Source organism: Eretmochelys imbricata, chromosome 23, assembly GCF_965152235.1.
Source record: "Eretmochelys imbricata isolate rEreImb1 chromosome 23, rEreImb1.hap1, whole genome shotgun sequence".
Taxonomy (NCBI): Eukaryota; Metazoa; Chordata; order Testudines; family Cheloniidae; genus Eretmochelys; species Eretmochelys imbricata.
This window is the reverse complement of record NC_135594.1, coordinates 7,335,873-7,352,010: the sequence shown is the minus strand read 5'-3', so window position 1 is coordinate 7,352,010 and position 16,138 is coordinate 7,335,873. Positions and strand designations below refer to the sequence as shown.

Below are 16,138 nucleotides of genomic sequence, written 5' to 3'. Positions count from 1 at the left end.
CTGCAGGGTGCCAGACTGGATCACAGGTGCTGCTGATTTGCAGCCTCATGCAGCCTTGTAAGCTGCAGAGAAGCATTATGAGAGGCCACCTTGCTAGTTGTGGTCTGGTCTGATCTAATCCTCATTTGCCTGTCTGTGCCTGACTGATGCTGACAACCCCAAGCTCTGGGTGTCCATAAACCTCTGACTGCTAGAAGCTGGGATGGATTCCTCAATAAATTGCCCTGTTCTGTTCACTCCCTCTGCTGCTGATCGCTGTCGAAAGACAGGATAGTGGGCTATGGACCATTGGCCTGTCCCAGTCTGGTCATTCTTCTGTACTTGTGTTAATCTCTCGCTCCCTCCTGGCTGGAGGAGAACAAAGATGGAAAAAACACAAGACACAAAAAAGCCCATAGGAGAGGAAAAACTGATGGACGGTTGAAGGGGTTGATTGGCTGAAGTGAAAGAGACATGGAGCCAAAGGCCTATGAAGTGATTTTTCCAGACCTGGTTCGGAAATAAAGCAGCACCTTTGGAAGGGTTAGTAACTAGCATTATGAAGACACTTGCTACCTAAAACCTAGCAGAACAAATCGAGTTCTTATGGGTTTTAAATTGTAAAAAAAATCTCCTAGTTTTGATGTGTAAAAGATTCATGAATTTACTTGTGCCCTTCTCCATCTAGCTGACTTGTACAATTTATACTCATGGGGGCATTCTGTGCCAAAAATTAAAAATTCTACACACAATCTTTTAAAATTCTGCAAAATTCGACACATTTTATTTGTCAAACTAACACTATATAATCACACCAGTTTCAATTATTTTGATAATTTATTTCAAAATACCTGTCAGCAAGTATGTTTGTAACAATACAGACAGACACAAATTCCCCCAGGAGTAGAGAGTTCAAGAAACCCCTGTGACAACCCAGTTCCTGTTTCTCTGCCCCCCAGAGTCCAGCCAGGGGGGCCAGATACCCACAACCCCTCCCCTCCCAGAGCCCAGTTGCAAGACTCCCCCCTTGCCCAGACACCCACCTTCCTCTTCCCCATTCCCACCCCACCCCCAAGCCCAGGGATCCAGAGGGAGAAACAGCCTGATGCTCGGTCCCAGGAACTGCAGCTGTGAGGAACCTCTAGCTCCCTCTCCCTCCCCCTCCCTCTAGCAGTGTCTTCTATGTGTGGGCTGGGCTCTGCCATGTCCAGTGACCCCTAGTGGTGACTGTTAGCACTGCAGCTCATTTCTGTGTGGGAAAGGAAATTCTGCGCACACATTAATTTCTACAAAATTGTGCATTGCACAATGACGCAGAATTCCTCCAAGTTTATCTCCTCTAATCTATCTACATCTGCTGATGTTTGTCCGAGATCTAGATGAAATTGTCTTCCCCTCTGCCTCCCTCATGGTCCTAAACCCGTCAGGTCCTTCCATCCCTGTCAGGTGGTCTCTCTAGCTGCATTGTGGAAGTCCAGTGCCTTTATCTGTGCATCCTTTCCCCAGGGCCAAATCCAAAATTACCTACAGTTCCAAATCTAATGAGCTGCATTGGATGTTTTTGTATACGTGGTGCCCTCTTGCTATTGCTAGAGCAGTGAAATGCCCCAGCACCCCTGTACCAAATGTGACTTTGTGTTCTTGTTGCAGAGAGCAGAAGACTTCGGCCCTGTAGAGGTGATCTCACACTGGCACCCTAATCTCACCATCAACATAGTGGACGATCATACTCCCTGGGTGAAGGGTAGTGTGCCACCGCCTCTGGACCAATGTAAGAATTTGGGATATGCCAGCACTTCCCATTCTCTGAGATGCCATTTTGAAACGTGTGCTTTTGCTCGAAGAACTCTTCTTTTCAGAGCTGATCTGTCTGGTTCTTATAGCTGGTCTTGCCATCTCCTCCCATCACAGTTCTCTGCAGAGTTTTCCTCTGTTATTTGCCCAGTTTGGGGCTCTTGTTGGAATGTAGTAATTGCATGTGAGTGGAGTTGGTTTTGTCTGCTTTGGACTAGCTTATTTTCTTCAGAATACTTGTGGATTGGGCAGTTGAGGGTTTGGGGAATGGAATATTGGAGACTTTCCCTCTAGTCCAGTAGTATAAATTCCTCTGAGTTGGTAGTAACTAAATTGTTACCGTCTATTCATGGCCTTGTGAGTAGGCTGGAAGGATTGGACTTTTAGCAGGAAATGTTGGTAAACACTGATTTCAACACACACACACACACACACACACACACACACACACACACACACACACACACACAAGACTATTTCCATCAATGATACTTTGCCTACCTATCAACATCAATTAAGAGAAATGCTGCTTGAAAACTTGAGTCCAACCGTAATGTGCATAAGACGGTGTTAAATGCCAGCATTAGCAGAACTAGAGCAGAGCACCTTTTTAGGGACCTTTAACTTTCTTAATCTCAACGTCTGGCATTAAATAATTGTCAAACACCTCCCTCCATAATATCCTGCAACTGTGAAAAAAGAGGTAAAAATTGGATAAACGCTTAAAGAAATAAGCATTGATATCTGTCAAAATTATTTTTAAAAATGCAAATTGAATTCCGCCAAGCCTACTTACGGGAAGTGAGTTAATGGCTTCAGTGCAGCATCTAAGAGGCAGGTGTTCACAGCGCACAAAAAAAACAAAACAAAACCAATTCACCCTTGTAATTGGGCCCCTGTGTTGCCTGTCTCAGTGGCAACCCAGGACTGAATAGGTCATGGAGCTTAAACTCTCACCAGGTGGCCCCCTAAGTAAGGACTCTGTTACTTTGTCAGGGAAGGATGTATGTGGCAGACTTACCCTGCTGCTCCCCACGCACTACCCGTTCTGTGGCTAAATGAACATCCGTCTCCAGCGTTGTTAGACTGGCACTATCCATCAGCTTGAGATTCAAATCACGAAGAAAATAGCTGGCACCATAAACTCCCCAGAAGCCAGTTTGATATTTTGGAATTCTGCAAATGGCCTAGTTTCCAGAGGGTGTTAATTGGATGCTGTCAGACTGCTTTTAATACCTGAGTCTGAGCTTGGTCAGTAATATACACAGAGGGAATGGGTATGAGCTCTGCAAGACAATGCTGAACCTAGTTGGGCACCAAGAGAACAGTGCTATATTCTCCCATTCCTCTGTGGAAAAGCAAGACCCCCCTCCATCGCACTCTGGCAGTCGCTTAGTGCTCAGAGTAGCCTGTATACAGCAGGAGTTGGCATCTTTCTCCTGAGGGAAGGCCGGGAGGTTCAAGCTCCATGTGCAGCCAGCTGTACAGAAGCAGTTGCTGGTCTGGGGTTCCCTGCTGGTGCTGGTCTAGGATGGTTTCTGTAGTTGCAGGATGAGGTGGGTCTCCCTCATCATCTGTCCGAGTGCATGAAGGTAGCTTTCTTTGTGCTATCCCCATCCCTGTTTGCGCTCTCAGGCCTGTCTCTGCGCTCTCTCCCATTGCTGCAGATGTGAAGTTTGATGCAGTCAGTGGTGACTACTACCCCATCCTCTACTTCAACGATTACTGGAACCTGCAGAAGGATTACTTCCCCATCAACGAGACAGTGGAGCGGCTGCCTTTCCGCCTCTCCTTCTGCCCACTCTCGCTGTGGCGCTGGCAGCTCTATGCCGCGCAGAGCACCAAGTCCCCATGGCACTTCCTGGGCGAGGACTTGTACGAGCAATCTGATGAGGAGCAGGATTCTGTAAAGGTTAGACAGCCTTGACAGATCTCCTCTGGGTGGGTTTTCTCCAGCTTTGCTTTTGGTGGGTCCCTCTCTCTGCCACTGTCCGTAGAAGTCCCGCAGGGCTCTGCCCTAGGCTCGTGCCTCTCCATCCTTTCTGACCACGGTCTCATCCACTCGCAGAGCTTCAGCTGCTGTCCCTATGTGGACGACTCCCAAGTGTACCTCTCCACTCCTGGTCTGTCCCCCTCCATCCAGTCCTGTCTTGGCCTGACTTTCCAACAACTCCTCATTTCATGCTGTCAGCGTAATTTTAACATAGCCAGACCTGAGCTGCTGCAGTAAGAGTGACTGAGGAGCCTGAACCCCAAATGGCAAAGTCACTTCTGAAAATGCATCTTAGGCCCCTAAGTCATTCAGGCACTTTTCAGAACATTCCCAAATGGCCTACTGATCCCTCTCCTCTGGCCCAGACATAACCACCATCTGGGATCCCTTTCCATTTTCTTTTCCTATCTGTGCCTCCTGTGACTGGGTACAACAGGACAGGCCCCAGGATATTGTTGCTGAGGAAACAGAGGCCAGCGTAGTCAGCGCTGTTCTGCTCTGAAAGGTGCTCTGTCGAAATGGTGTCAATCGTCACCAGATTTACTCTTGGATCTTGTCTCCCTAGCTCAAGACAGGCCAGGACTCCCCCAACTGTTAGATCAGTGGGGCTCTGGGGAGCTGGCAGTGGGATGCAAGCCCTCCTGCTCCGTCCAAACTGGATGACCTTGAAGACTAGAGTGACAGAAATGGGATGAAATTCGATAGTACAAAGTGCAAGGTCATGCACTTAGTTTAATAATAAGAATCTGTGCTACAAGCTGGGGGTTCATCAGTTAGAAGCGATGGGGGGTGGGGGGAGAGGCCTGTGTATGTGGGTCAATCACAGGATGGCTGAGTCACCAACCAGTGTGACGTGGCTGTGGAAAAAGGCAAATGCGATGCTAGGATAATAGGCGAGGCATTTCCAGTACGTCCAGAGAACTATTAATGCCATTGTATAAGGTACTGGTTAGACCTCACATAGAAGGCTGTGTGCAATTCTGGTCATACATCTTCAAGAAAGATTAATTCAAACTAGAACACAGCGGGCCTTGCTCAGTCCCTGGGTGAGTACCCACAGTATCCCATACACTTAGATGTAATGTAACTTCCTGTTTCCTGTGACTCTGAAATCTGTTGGCATTTCTGCTTTCCCCAATTGTTCCTCCTAATGCATCTCTTGGTTGGGTTATTTTTCCACACACGTACTGGCTCCTGTTTGTCCACCTGAAACCCTCAGTTCTGTCTGGATTGCCTTCTCTGGGTCCCTTTGGGTGAGGCCTGGCCGGAGGGGCAGGATAGGCCCTTCACATCTTTGTTCTCTTTTCAGGTTGCTCTTTTGGAGACCAATCCGTATCTGCTGGCTTTGACCATTGTCGTTTCCATAGTTCACAGCATATTTGAGTTTCTTGCCTTCAAAAATGGTAAGTTCCGCAGTGCAGTGAAGATCTCCTCTTTTGGCTCCAACCCTCACTCCTCTTAGGGAGGGTTTTTAACCTGGATCTGCATTGGCCTTTGCAGAGTTATTCAATGCCCCTTGTTGGGGTGGCAACATGAATGTAAGAGGAACGTCTAGGGCAGGTGAAGAGCATGGATGTGACTAAATGGAAAACAGTTGTTGTCACTTGGGCCCAGGCTGTCCTGTGCTGAATTGCTGAAGCCCCATACGGCTGACTAGCTGACCTGTCCCTCTGCTACCTGCCCTAACTCTCTGCACTTTGCTCCTTGCCATTCCTCCCCCCACACACCCCACCCCACCCCCACCGCCAATGTGCTTGAGGTCAGGAGGAGCACTCTCCATTCTGCCAGCCACCAGTTTCACAAGACTCTCCTCAGTTCTTGTGGGGCTTGCAAACTTCAAGTGTTTCCCTTACAAAGTCTGTGGGCAGCAAGTTGCATGCTTCTGACGCTGCTGGGAGTTCAGTCTGTATAATGACCCCATGATCACACACTAGCCATACATCTACTGGCCACAGGAGAGTCTGTATTCACAACATAATGGAGAGGGCAAAGTCAGTGTCTTGCCAACACTGGATAAGTTTCTAGCCAGGTTCATCTGAACCACCTTCATGGCGCACAGAGCTGGGCTGGCCATTTTCTTCCTACAGCTGGAATATAGAACACAACTCACTCCCACTCATGGAAGTGAAATGCATTTGCAAGTAGACCTGTGCGTTGCTCCTTTCATAAGATAGAGGAGAAAGCTGGAAATTCCTCCCTGCAGTGGGACTCCAGCTGCCCCTGAAGGGCCCCCTTTGCTCAGGAAGTTCTCCCTCTATGCTCTTTTCTCTGGCTCCTAGATATCCAGTTCTGGAACAGCAGGCAGTCGCTGGAGGGGCTCTCCGTCCGCTCTGTGTTCTTCGGGGTATTTCAGTCACTTGTGGTCCTTCTCTACATCCTGGACAATGAAACTAATTTTGTGGTTCAAGTCAGCGTCTTCATTGGGCTCCTCATAGACCTCTGGAAAATCACAAAAGTCATGGATGTCAGGGTAAGTGCGTGGCTCATTGCACTAGACCAGTAGTTCTCAGCCCACGGGCCACATGTGGCCCAATTAGCGCACATCTGTGGCCCAGCTCAGCTGTGTGCTAAAGGCTGGTCCATATGCCCAGGGTCCGCCAGGTTCTCCACTGCCTTATGGGGAGGAGTCAGGGCTGCTGGCCCAACCCATGTGGTGGGAGTCCAGGGTCGGGGCAGCTGTGCAGTGTTGGGGGTCTGGGGCAGCCGTGTGGGCCCCACAGGGTCGGGGGTCCGGAGCTGCTGCTGCCCTGCCACCCGGCCCCTGCGGCCCAAGTAATACATTGTGGGCCACATATGCACTAGACTGAAGGGATGCCGTGTGTAGGAGACCCAATTCTCCACCTTGCCAGTGTAAGCAGGAAGCGAGTGAGTGTGAGATCCGTCCCTGTTTGCTCCACACTTCTGGGCTATGATATCTGAGTGGGCCATTGAAGTTGCTTCCTTTGTAGCCCTTTGGGAAATGATGTGGAGAAGAGGTGAGTGTTGCTGCATTCCGTGAAGATGTCGAGGGTCGGCTGTTGCTGATCTGCTCTAGGAGCCTCGGGCTGCTGTTGAGAGGACTCCACTCCCTGAGGAATCTCTCTCCTGGTTCCAGTAGGCATCATGCATCCAAGGATCGTAGCTGAGGGATTGCATGAATAGATTTCACCCCAGCACTGCAGTGGGATTTTGGCAACTTGGGTTCTGTTCTGCGCTCTGCTCACAGTGTGACGGTTCTGTTCACTCCTGGTGACTTATTCGTTACGGTGACCCTGCAACCTGGAGAGATGGGGGTCTGTCTGGAACAGTTGTGTGCTGATGAAAACTGCCCGTGGATTGCAGACATGACACAAACAATACAGTTATTCAAAGCAGCTGGCCTGCCTTCATCTCCTGTTTAGTCTGGGAGTAGTAAAACTGCATCCCATGGGCAAGCTGGTGATAGAAAGGTCTGGGAGGTAAAAATCTACAGAATCATCATTTCAGTGGTGTCACTCTGCCCCGTGGCCAGGGGACTTGCTGCCACCCAGCTCCATGTCCTACCATCAGTGGAAATGTTGATAATACAGTGTCGTCGGAAATGGGTTGAGTTGAGTAACATTCGAAAGCCTGTTCTCCCACAAACCCAGTGGTGCCAAACATGACAAACTGTGAACAATTTTATAGAGAGAGATTCAAGAAAATGCTTAAAAATCAGTTTGTTTTAATTACACTTTAACACAGGGATGCGTTGCTTCCATAAAAAGACACTGATCTTTGGTCATCCTAGGGAAGTTAGCCTTGACATGTAGGACTGAAAACACTTATTCATCAAAGTAGTTATCTTCAGCGTTCTCTGTCTAGGGCATCACTGCTAGACACACTGATCCTCGTCTACGCTGCACTTGCACAAGGCAGGTGGTGCATCTGGTCTCTGCACACGAGCATTTGATGACCGAAAGGATTGATTCAGGAGCGCAGGGTATTTCACACATAACTGGTGTCCATCCTCCAAGACCCATCCAGGCCTGATATGTGAAGGTAGTTTTTGATGCACTAGGTTGTGCTGGAACTATTCTGTGGCTTAATAATCTGCCCTCTTGATAGACCTTGATACACAAGGCCTTGTGGGGGAGGGAGCTACATAGTCTGCTGTGTGGACAATAGACACTATCCCTTAGTGATCATGTGGAGCCTCCCCTACCAGCTAGGCTGCCTTTTCAGGAGGGTCCCTCTTGGGGACAGGTTGGTGGCCTTTATTATGTACTGCCTCCATACATGGCTGTAACTCCTGCTCTTGTCAATAAACAGCTGGATCGAGACAACAAAGTCGCTGGGATTTTTCCGCGTTTAACCTTCAAAGACAAATCAACATATATAGAATCGTCTACCAAAGTCTACGATGATGTAAGTCCAATGCATAGCAGAGGATTTCCTTCAGCGCATGGTAGGATCCCTCTGGGAGGTGGGGGCCCAGGGTAGTGTGGGTTAGATTCTTACGCCATTGGACATGGGACTCCCTGACTTGTGAAAGGGGACCCAGGTATACCCTGCATTAGGATCCTGCTCCCAAAAGAGGAGGTGCCCTGGATAGCGTTTCCCTGGTCATCCCTTCTAGCTTATTCCTTGGGAAACTGCTATTCTCCCAGCAGGACACAGCACCTTGCTAAGCTGGGCTGCACTGTGATCTGCAAGAGAGCTGAACCCGCAGCACCTTCTAGTTGTTGGCTTGTTTGCCTTGAGTTCTGTTCCTCCTCTCCGTTGGATGTGCGTGTGGGTCTTCATATGTCCAGTTTGCTACTCCCCTTGGTCTATCTCTTCTCTGACTTCTGGCAGCTGCTTGAGTGATGCATGACCTCCATTTGCCTGTCTGCAGCCACAGTATCCCCTCCATCAGCTCAGTGCATGGCCCAGTGTCCACACTAGGCCCTGCAGCCCCAAGTTTCACCTTTCAATCTTTTCCTTCTGGCATGACTGCAGGTGTTGGGGCATAGATGTCGTTAAGCCATGTGTGTGTTGGTGCAGCCCCACCCTCACGCAGCTGGTAATCTCAGTAAAATGTCAGTCATGAACTGCTAAAGGGTGCCCTGCTTTTCTTGGACACTCTGCTGGTCTGATCCCTGGAGTCAGGGAGGTAGTGTATGGGTGTAGCTCAGTGGCTTTACAGCTTTTTGTATTGGTGACCCCTTTCACACAGCAAGCCTCTGAATGTGATTCTTCCCCCCCCCCCATTTAAAATGGGGGTGTAATTTAATGGGGGCTAAGAGCTGTCAGTGGTTACCTTGTGACCCCCAGTTTGAGACCCCCCTGGTAGCTCTACCAACCCCTAAGCCCCACATCTTTGAGAGATGCAGCCCCGGGAGTGACAAGTGTGTTCAAGGGGCCATGGAGGACACTCACTCCTTGGTGGCTGTGATGGCGGAAGGGAAAAAGGATGGTGACCCTGCTTCCAGCCCTGCTGTGGTGCGGTAGCGAGTGAGTGAGAAGGGATGTGTCTAGCACCTTGTGACCCCATGCATTGTTCAGAAACCCCCTTCTAGCGAGAGTCCCTCACTGTGAAGCCGGGGCTTGAGAGCCAGCAAGGCAGCAGGCCTGCAAAGAGGTGGGTATGTGACTAGCTGGCCCCTGTACCCTCAGGGCCCCCCGCTCTGATCCTGAGCAGGATTCTGTGCAGCTCCCAGCTGACCAGTCACCTTTGAATCTCACCTCCCCAGATGGCGTTCCGGTATCTCTCGTGGATTCTCTTCCCCTTGCTCGGCTGCTATGCTGTGTACAGCTTGCTGTACATGGAGCACAAAGGCTGGTACTCGTGGGTCCTGAGCATGCTCTATGGCTTCCTTCTGACATTTGGTGAGTAGCGCCCACAAGGCAGTGTTCTGGTTGCATGAGTTTGCTGGAGTCGCTGGGCCCCGTCTGAGGCCTCCTGACCCCCTCCCGACCTCTTGCGCCCAGCTTCGGGGTCTGCCCACACTCGGGGGAGGCCGTGGATAATGCTGTGCACATGTTAGAGGCAAATCACGTGTGTCTGGCTGGAATTAGGATGAGCTTTCAGCGGAGAGAAGAGGTACTGAGTTGCACTTACCAGTAAGGAGCCCTCCAGCTTCTGATATCCCATGCAAAGGGCCTGGCTTCACATCAGCTGATTGGGAATCATTAAGAAAGAAAATATCATATTGCCTCTATATAAATCCATGGTACATCCACATATTGAATACTGCGGGCAGATATGGTGACCCCATCTTAAAAAAGATCTATTGCAATTAGAAAAGGTGTACAGAAAAGGGAAACAAAAATGATTAGGGGTATGGAACAGCTTCCATATGAGGTGAGATTAATAAGACTGGGAGTTTTCAGGTTGGAAGAGAAACGACTAAGGGGGGATGTGATCGAGATCTATAAAATCATGACGGGTGTGGAGACAGTAAATAAGGAAGTGTTATTTACTCCTTATAACACAAGAACTAGGGGTCACCAAATGAAATTAATAGGCAGCAGGTTTAAAACAAACTAAAGGAAATATTTCTTCATACAATGCACAGTCAACCTATGGAACTCTTTGCCAGAGGATGTTGTGAAGGCCAAGACTATAACAGCTCAAAAAAGAACTAGATAAATTCATGGAGGATAGGTCTATCAATGGCTGTTAGTTAAGGTGGGCAGGGATGGTGTCCTAGCTTCTCTTTGCCAGAAGCTGAGAATGGGTGACGGGATGGATCAGTTGATGATTACCTGTTCTGTTCATTCCCTCTGGGGTACCTGCCATTGGCCACTGTCGGAAGACAGGATACTGGGCTAGATGGACCTTTGGTCTGACCCAGTAGGGTCGTTCTTATGTTCCATGTCTGTCTCTCATGCACACTCCCATGCTGTGTCTCACGATCCAGAGCAGATGGGTGCAGTCCCCTTGTTTCTTTGTTCCTGTCTCCTAACCCCAACTTGGAAGCATGCCCTTTCCCCCAGGTGCAGCCATGCAGTATTCTGTATAGGCACCTCCAATTTCATTTCCCACTCTGGGTATTGACATTCCCCTTGTGCTTCGGCTGCAGTGATTAGGTTGCACTGGCCCTCACTTAGTAACTCTTCTAGTCTGTTCCTAGCCATATTCCCTGCTCTTGGGGGAGCTACTGTAGCAACTTCAGACTCTGTTAATCTTCAGCTTCTGTTTCAGAGAGGTTCTGTTTCCTGCTATATCCTGCACATTGGCAGTGCATGCTGGTGAACTGCTGGGCAACTGCCTTTTCTGTGTAGGTCAAAGTCCAGCCTTGCTAGTTTGAACTCGGGTGGAACCAGTTCTGCTTAAATGAACTGATGGAATCCAAGCAGGCTGTGATCATAGAAGCTGTTCCCAAGATTGCAGTGTGTCATCCTCACGTAGGCTTAGTCTACACTGCAAAGTTTTGCCAGCAGAGCTCTGCTCCCTCGGAGGGTGGAGAAACTCACATTCCCTAGCCAACGTAGCTATGCCGGCAAAACCCTTGGTGTTAACACAAATACACTGATACACAAGTGCTTCTGGTGGCAGAGCTGTTTAGCTATGCTGGCAGAACTCCTCCTGGTGGGTCACGCTGTCCCCACATGGGGGCTCTGCCAGCAAAGCTCTCCCAGCAACAAATCTGTAGTGTAGACAAGCAGCCTGGGTCTCAGAGAAACTCGCCTACGTGCTCACCTGCATAATCCCCGCCCCGGCTTCAGCTCGTTTCCTAGGACCAGGAGAGGATTTGGGGCTGTTCGTTGTTTTTCCCCCATGGGCAGTTATCAGTGGGAGTTCCCCAGCATTCCTCAGATTACCCAGTATTCCCCAGTGCAACATGACTTCGTACAGTGCTCCCTGTTTCCTTTATCTGGGCCCAAGTGTCTCAAGATGGAGCCATTGCTCAAGACTTCTAGCCCCTTTGTTTTTCTTGACGTTTGACTTTCAGTGGCTGGGCTGCTGACTGCTCTGGGGCTTAGGCCTTGTCCATACAGCCAGTTGGTGTATGGCAAGCAAGGGAGGAATCTGCAAGGCACCAGCTTGCTGCACACAAGAGTCCCATGTGCTCATTACTATAGCACAGTGAAAGTGCCAGAGTGTAGCTTAGCACACTGCACTCTGAAGCAGCTGTAGCAGTGACAGTGTGATGAGTTTACTATGTGCAAAGCTGGTGTGCTGTAGTTGCATGTCCTGGCTTGACATGTAGGTAAATCCTCTGTCTTCGTCCTGTGTCTAGGACAGAGACCATCTGCAGGGGGAGGGAAAGTGAAAGGAAGGTTCAAGTTCCCGGTTGATTTTTCCCACATCTTCTAGTTTTTCTTGATGCCGTCTTCTCCCGTCTTCCCCCTCTGGGCAACGTGTGGGTTGTTCCCATTGGAAAAAGTTCCCTGAACACTTGAAAGAACCTGCTGTATCCAGCTGAGCTTCCTTTCTCTTCCAGTGACTTCAGCTGTTCATTTTCTGCTCCAGAGCAGAGCATTCACACTAAGGCCATGTCTGCATTCGTCACGAGGCCCTGCACGTTCCCCATTATACTGCCACTGTGGAGCCTTCGCAGTCCACGACAGCTGCTGGTTTCAGATGGAGCCTGTGAGGAGGCCTCTGGCTGTCCCTCCTGCAGCATGGGCTAAAATCTGATTTTTAAAAAAAATCAGATTTTCAATTAGATTTTTTTATTTAAATACAAAACATCTTTCTTCTTAAAACCAACACTATTTAAAATTCAATGTGCAATTCTGACATCCTGCATTAAGGGCTAAACCTACTATAATCTATTAAAATCACTAAAATTAAATAAATAATAATCAGTTTCTATGTGCTGCCAAACTTTTAAAGAAAGTCAAGCTACTGAAATGGTGGAAGTCCCTGGCTAAGTGCCTGGACCCTGAGTTTACTGAAGTGATTTTGACAGCAGTGGTCACCTCTGCAAGTGCAGAGAGAGAGTTTTCCTTTGTCTCCATTTATTCAACTGGTTAATTCAGAGCTGAGAAACCGATTGGGAGTTGAAAAGCAGGAAAACTTGTTTTCCTCTTCCAGTCGATGAATAAAACCAAGGTGAGAGGATGAGATCTATTAGTTCTAAAGTCTTGAAGGCCATAGTGACCAGAAAAATTTACTAGCTACAGATAATACTTCCTTTCTTCAGTAAATCAGTTTTAAATACATAACACATTTGGTAAACTTAATTTTTCCCCTTATATATCCAGTACATGTAAGGTAGTTTTATTTAACTACTGAAACAATCTTTAAACTCTGGGATTTTTTTTTGCATTTTTAATTGGATTTCAGTGTCCATGCAAATGCAACTTGAGATAAATCACAAGTAAAAATTAATCCTATAGTAAATAAGAAACGTCGTTCACCATTTTCTCACAGAATAGAATAAAAATTAAGAATCTGAATAAATGTATGTTAAGCTATATAACTGGTTAGAATGTGTATAGGTATGGTGTATCTTCCGGGTTAGCCAATAGAAACATCAATGGAATGTAAAGGCTGTATAGTTAGTTGCAAATCAACATGTTTTAATTGTTACCAACCAGTGAGAATTGACCGTTCTTTAGGAAAAGAACAGAACAGTGCCAATGCAAAGCAAGATTAAAATCAGTGATTCAAATCAAGGTTTCCTGATAAGTGATTCAAATCACTCCACCCTGACCTGCAGTCTCTGGTCTGCAAGGCTAACGTGACCTCCCTTAGCTAACATGTTGCAATTTACCCACAGAACACCCGACCTGCATTGAAAACCAAACTCCCTTTGTTTTCACTTGCTTTGCTGCTAACCAGCCTCCCTATTGCTCCCTGTTCCTTTCAGATTCCAGGCCAACTGGTCTTTCTTTTAAAGCACTCCCTGGGCTTGTGGCAGCCTGCCTCACTCCTCCTCTCTGCCTCCCACTGTCCTGCTCTTAGCATCGGCTGCCTCCGGCCCTTCATGTAATCTCACCACTACTGGATCAGGAGCCTTCTTCCTTGCAGGAGCCTGCTGCTTTGAGCAGCCTTCTTGTATTTAATAGATTTTAAGGCCATAAGGAACCACTCTGTTCATCCAATCTGATCACCTGCCCAGTGCAGGCCAGAGAATCCTGTCCAGCCTAGCAGCTAGCAGTTGGACTAGCGCACACCAGCCTGGGTTCAAGTCAGGAGGAATGCACTCCGTCTGTCAGTAACTTGTTCAATGGGTGATTGCTCTCGCTGCTAAAAATGTGACTCTGCCATTTCAGATAGCTGAGAAGGTCTCTCCTCCCCGCCTCTGCCTCGGCTATTTATTCTTGGGACTCTGTGTGGTGAACTCTATAGAGCTTTATGGCAGAGCTGCTGTGCACAAGGGTTGCCCCCATTTCTGCCAGGATTTAACTCCATGGCCTGGGCCAGCTGCTCTGCTGGCATCCAGCCTGTCCCAGACATGCAGTGTACATTCCTTGGCGGGCGTTAGCCTCGTGGCCCACCACCTGACTTCTCTCTTTCTCCCCAGGTTTTATTACGATGACTCCGCAGCTGTTCATAAACTACAAACTGAAGTCAGTAGCCCATCTGCCCTGGAGGATGCTCACTTACAAAGCACTCAACACCTTCATCGATGACCTCTTTGCCTTTGTGATCAAAATGCCCATGATGTATAGGATAGGCTGCCTCCGAGACGGTAAGGGGCTCAGTGCCAGCCTCTCCCATCCCCTGCCATTATGTGTAAGGATGGCAGTGCGTCTCCTTTACGACTGTGTCGGAGAGGCATGGGGCATGCTGTGCTACTGGGGATGGGGGTGTAGCATGTCAGTGTGTCTCCACAGCCAGTGTGGGGATCGCCCAGGCTTAGCTGGGACCCTACTGATGTCTGATCCCAGCACTCAAGACCCCACTTCTTTCGGCTTATTGCAGCTGCATGGCACTTCTCCCACTGAGCCTTCCAGGAGTCCAGTGATGGCTGGCCTGTGAGTTCCCCATGCAGCATGAGAAAAAAGAGCTTTCTGCCTCAGGGCCTCAGCATTTCCCTTGTGGGCTACAGCTGAGCTATTCTGTCACTCGTGCCTGGGGCTCTCTTGCCAAGCAGCTCACCAGGCACTTATAGGCCATGGGGGACCAAGAACTGGGCAGTTCAGATGTGTGCATCTGGCCTGGGGTTTGCCTGCTGTTTACGCTCGCTCTGCTCTCCTCCCACAGATGTCGTCTTCTTCATTTACCTCTATCAGCGCTGGATCTACCGGGTGGATCTGACGCGTGTCAACGAGTTCGGGATAAGTGGGGAGGGCCAAGTGCCTCAGCTAACACAAGGTACCACTTCGGCGGACTGTGCCCCAGCACTGCTACCCGATGGGGAGGCAATGAGCACCCCGGGGGTGATAAAGGAGGGCCTGGCTGATGGCTCCCCTGCACCAGTAATGGAAGACGTGGCCGATGGCTCCCCTAGGGCCCAGACGGAGAAAACAGCAGAGGACAAGAAAAAGGACTAACCTGCTCTCACTTCAATTTTTAAAAAAAGCCCCGTGGATACTGGACAGAAAGCGAAGGGGGGGAGCTGCTGTGGTCCTCTGGCTCCAAAGCTTTTTATTTTCTATTCCAGTAACTTTGGGGTGGGTGGGGATTGAGAATTTGGTGACATTCCTGTGATGTGCTGTATCCATGGGAGAGAACCCCCGTATCTCTGTATTTAAAGTCAAACTCATCCAGTAATCATTGTGAGCGCCGTTCCATTGTGCAGGTGTTTAGGACATTAAGGAGTTTCTCAGAGTTGTGTCTCTGTTTCATAAAGAGAGCTGATTATCCGAACACGTCCCATTTCTCATCATTGCACTCTACTATGGACTCTGGATTGAATAAATTCATATGGGTGTTAAGTTAAACTTTGCCCTCTTCTCTTTCATCTCTCTGCACATCTGCCCTGGATGCAGGCTCCTCTAGGAACATAGGAATTGCCAGACTGGATCCGAACTGAGCCCCATCTAGCCCAGCCACCAGCATCAGCTGCTTCAGAGAAAGGTGTGAGAACCCCTAGTAGCAGAGGTGGAATAATCTCCTCTCCTCATCAGGTCTCATCCTGGTCTCTAAACTCTGAAGCCAAGGTTTAATATCTCTCCCACATGTATGGGTTTTTTTGTTAATTCCCATAAATGTCCAGTCCCTTTTTGAATCTTAAGTTCTTCGCCTCAGTGGTTTCCTGTGGAAATAAGTTTCACAGTTTAATTACACGTTGTGTGAAAAATTATTTCCTTGTGTTGGTTTTGAATGCGCCGCTTTGTAGTTCAATGGAAGGTCCCTTTTGTTCTTGTATTAGGAGGCAGAAAGAACCAGAGGCACCTTCTCCAGGACTTATAGCTGTTTTATGGACGTTTATCTTGTCTCCTCCAAGGTTACAATCTGGGGTTTTTTGGTATCTTCATTTGAGAGTTTTCCAGGCATGGATCATTCTGTTCCCCACTAGTTCTGCACTGTCCTCTAAAATGGGATGGCCA

At 48.6% G+C, this 16,138-nt stretch overlaps 1 protein-coding gene across 2 annotated transcripts in view; it reads left to right on the top strand.

Moving 5' to 3' along the window:
* The window catches only part of CLPTM1 (CLPTM1 regulator of GABA type A receptor forward trafficking), a 46,741-nt gene extending 30,850 nt beyond the window's left edge, over positions 1–15,891 (top strand). For both annotated transcript variants that reach the window (XM_077840715.1, XM_077840716.1), the window contains exons 7-14: positions 1,630–1,750; positions 3,441–3,685; positions 5,076–5,169; positions 6,046–6,236; positions 8,036–8,131; positions 9,439–9,574; positions 14,167–14,334; positions 14,850–15,891. In XM_077840715.1, coding sequence (XP_077696841.1) covers positions 1,630–1,750; positions 3,441–3,685; positions 5,076–5,169; positions 6,046–6,236; positions 8,036–8,131; positions 9,439–9,574; positions 14,167–14,334; positions 14,850–15,139 — 1,341 coding nt within the window. In that variant the 3' untranslated portion in view covers positions 15,140–15,891. The remainder of the gene's footprint in view (positions 1–1,629; positions 1,751–3,440; positions 3,686–5,075; positions 5,170–6,045; positions 6,237–8,035; positions 8,132–9,438; positions 9,575–14,166; positions 14,335–14,849) is intronic.
* The last annotated feature ends 247 nt before the right edge of the window (positions 15,892–16,138 follow it).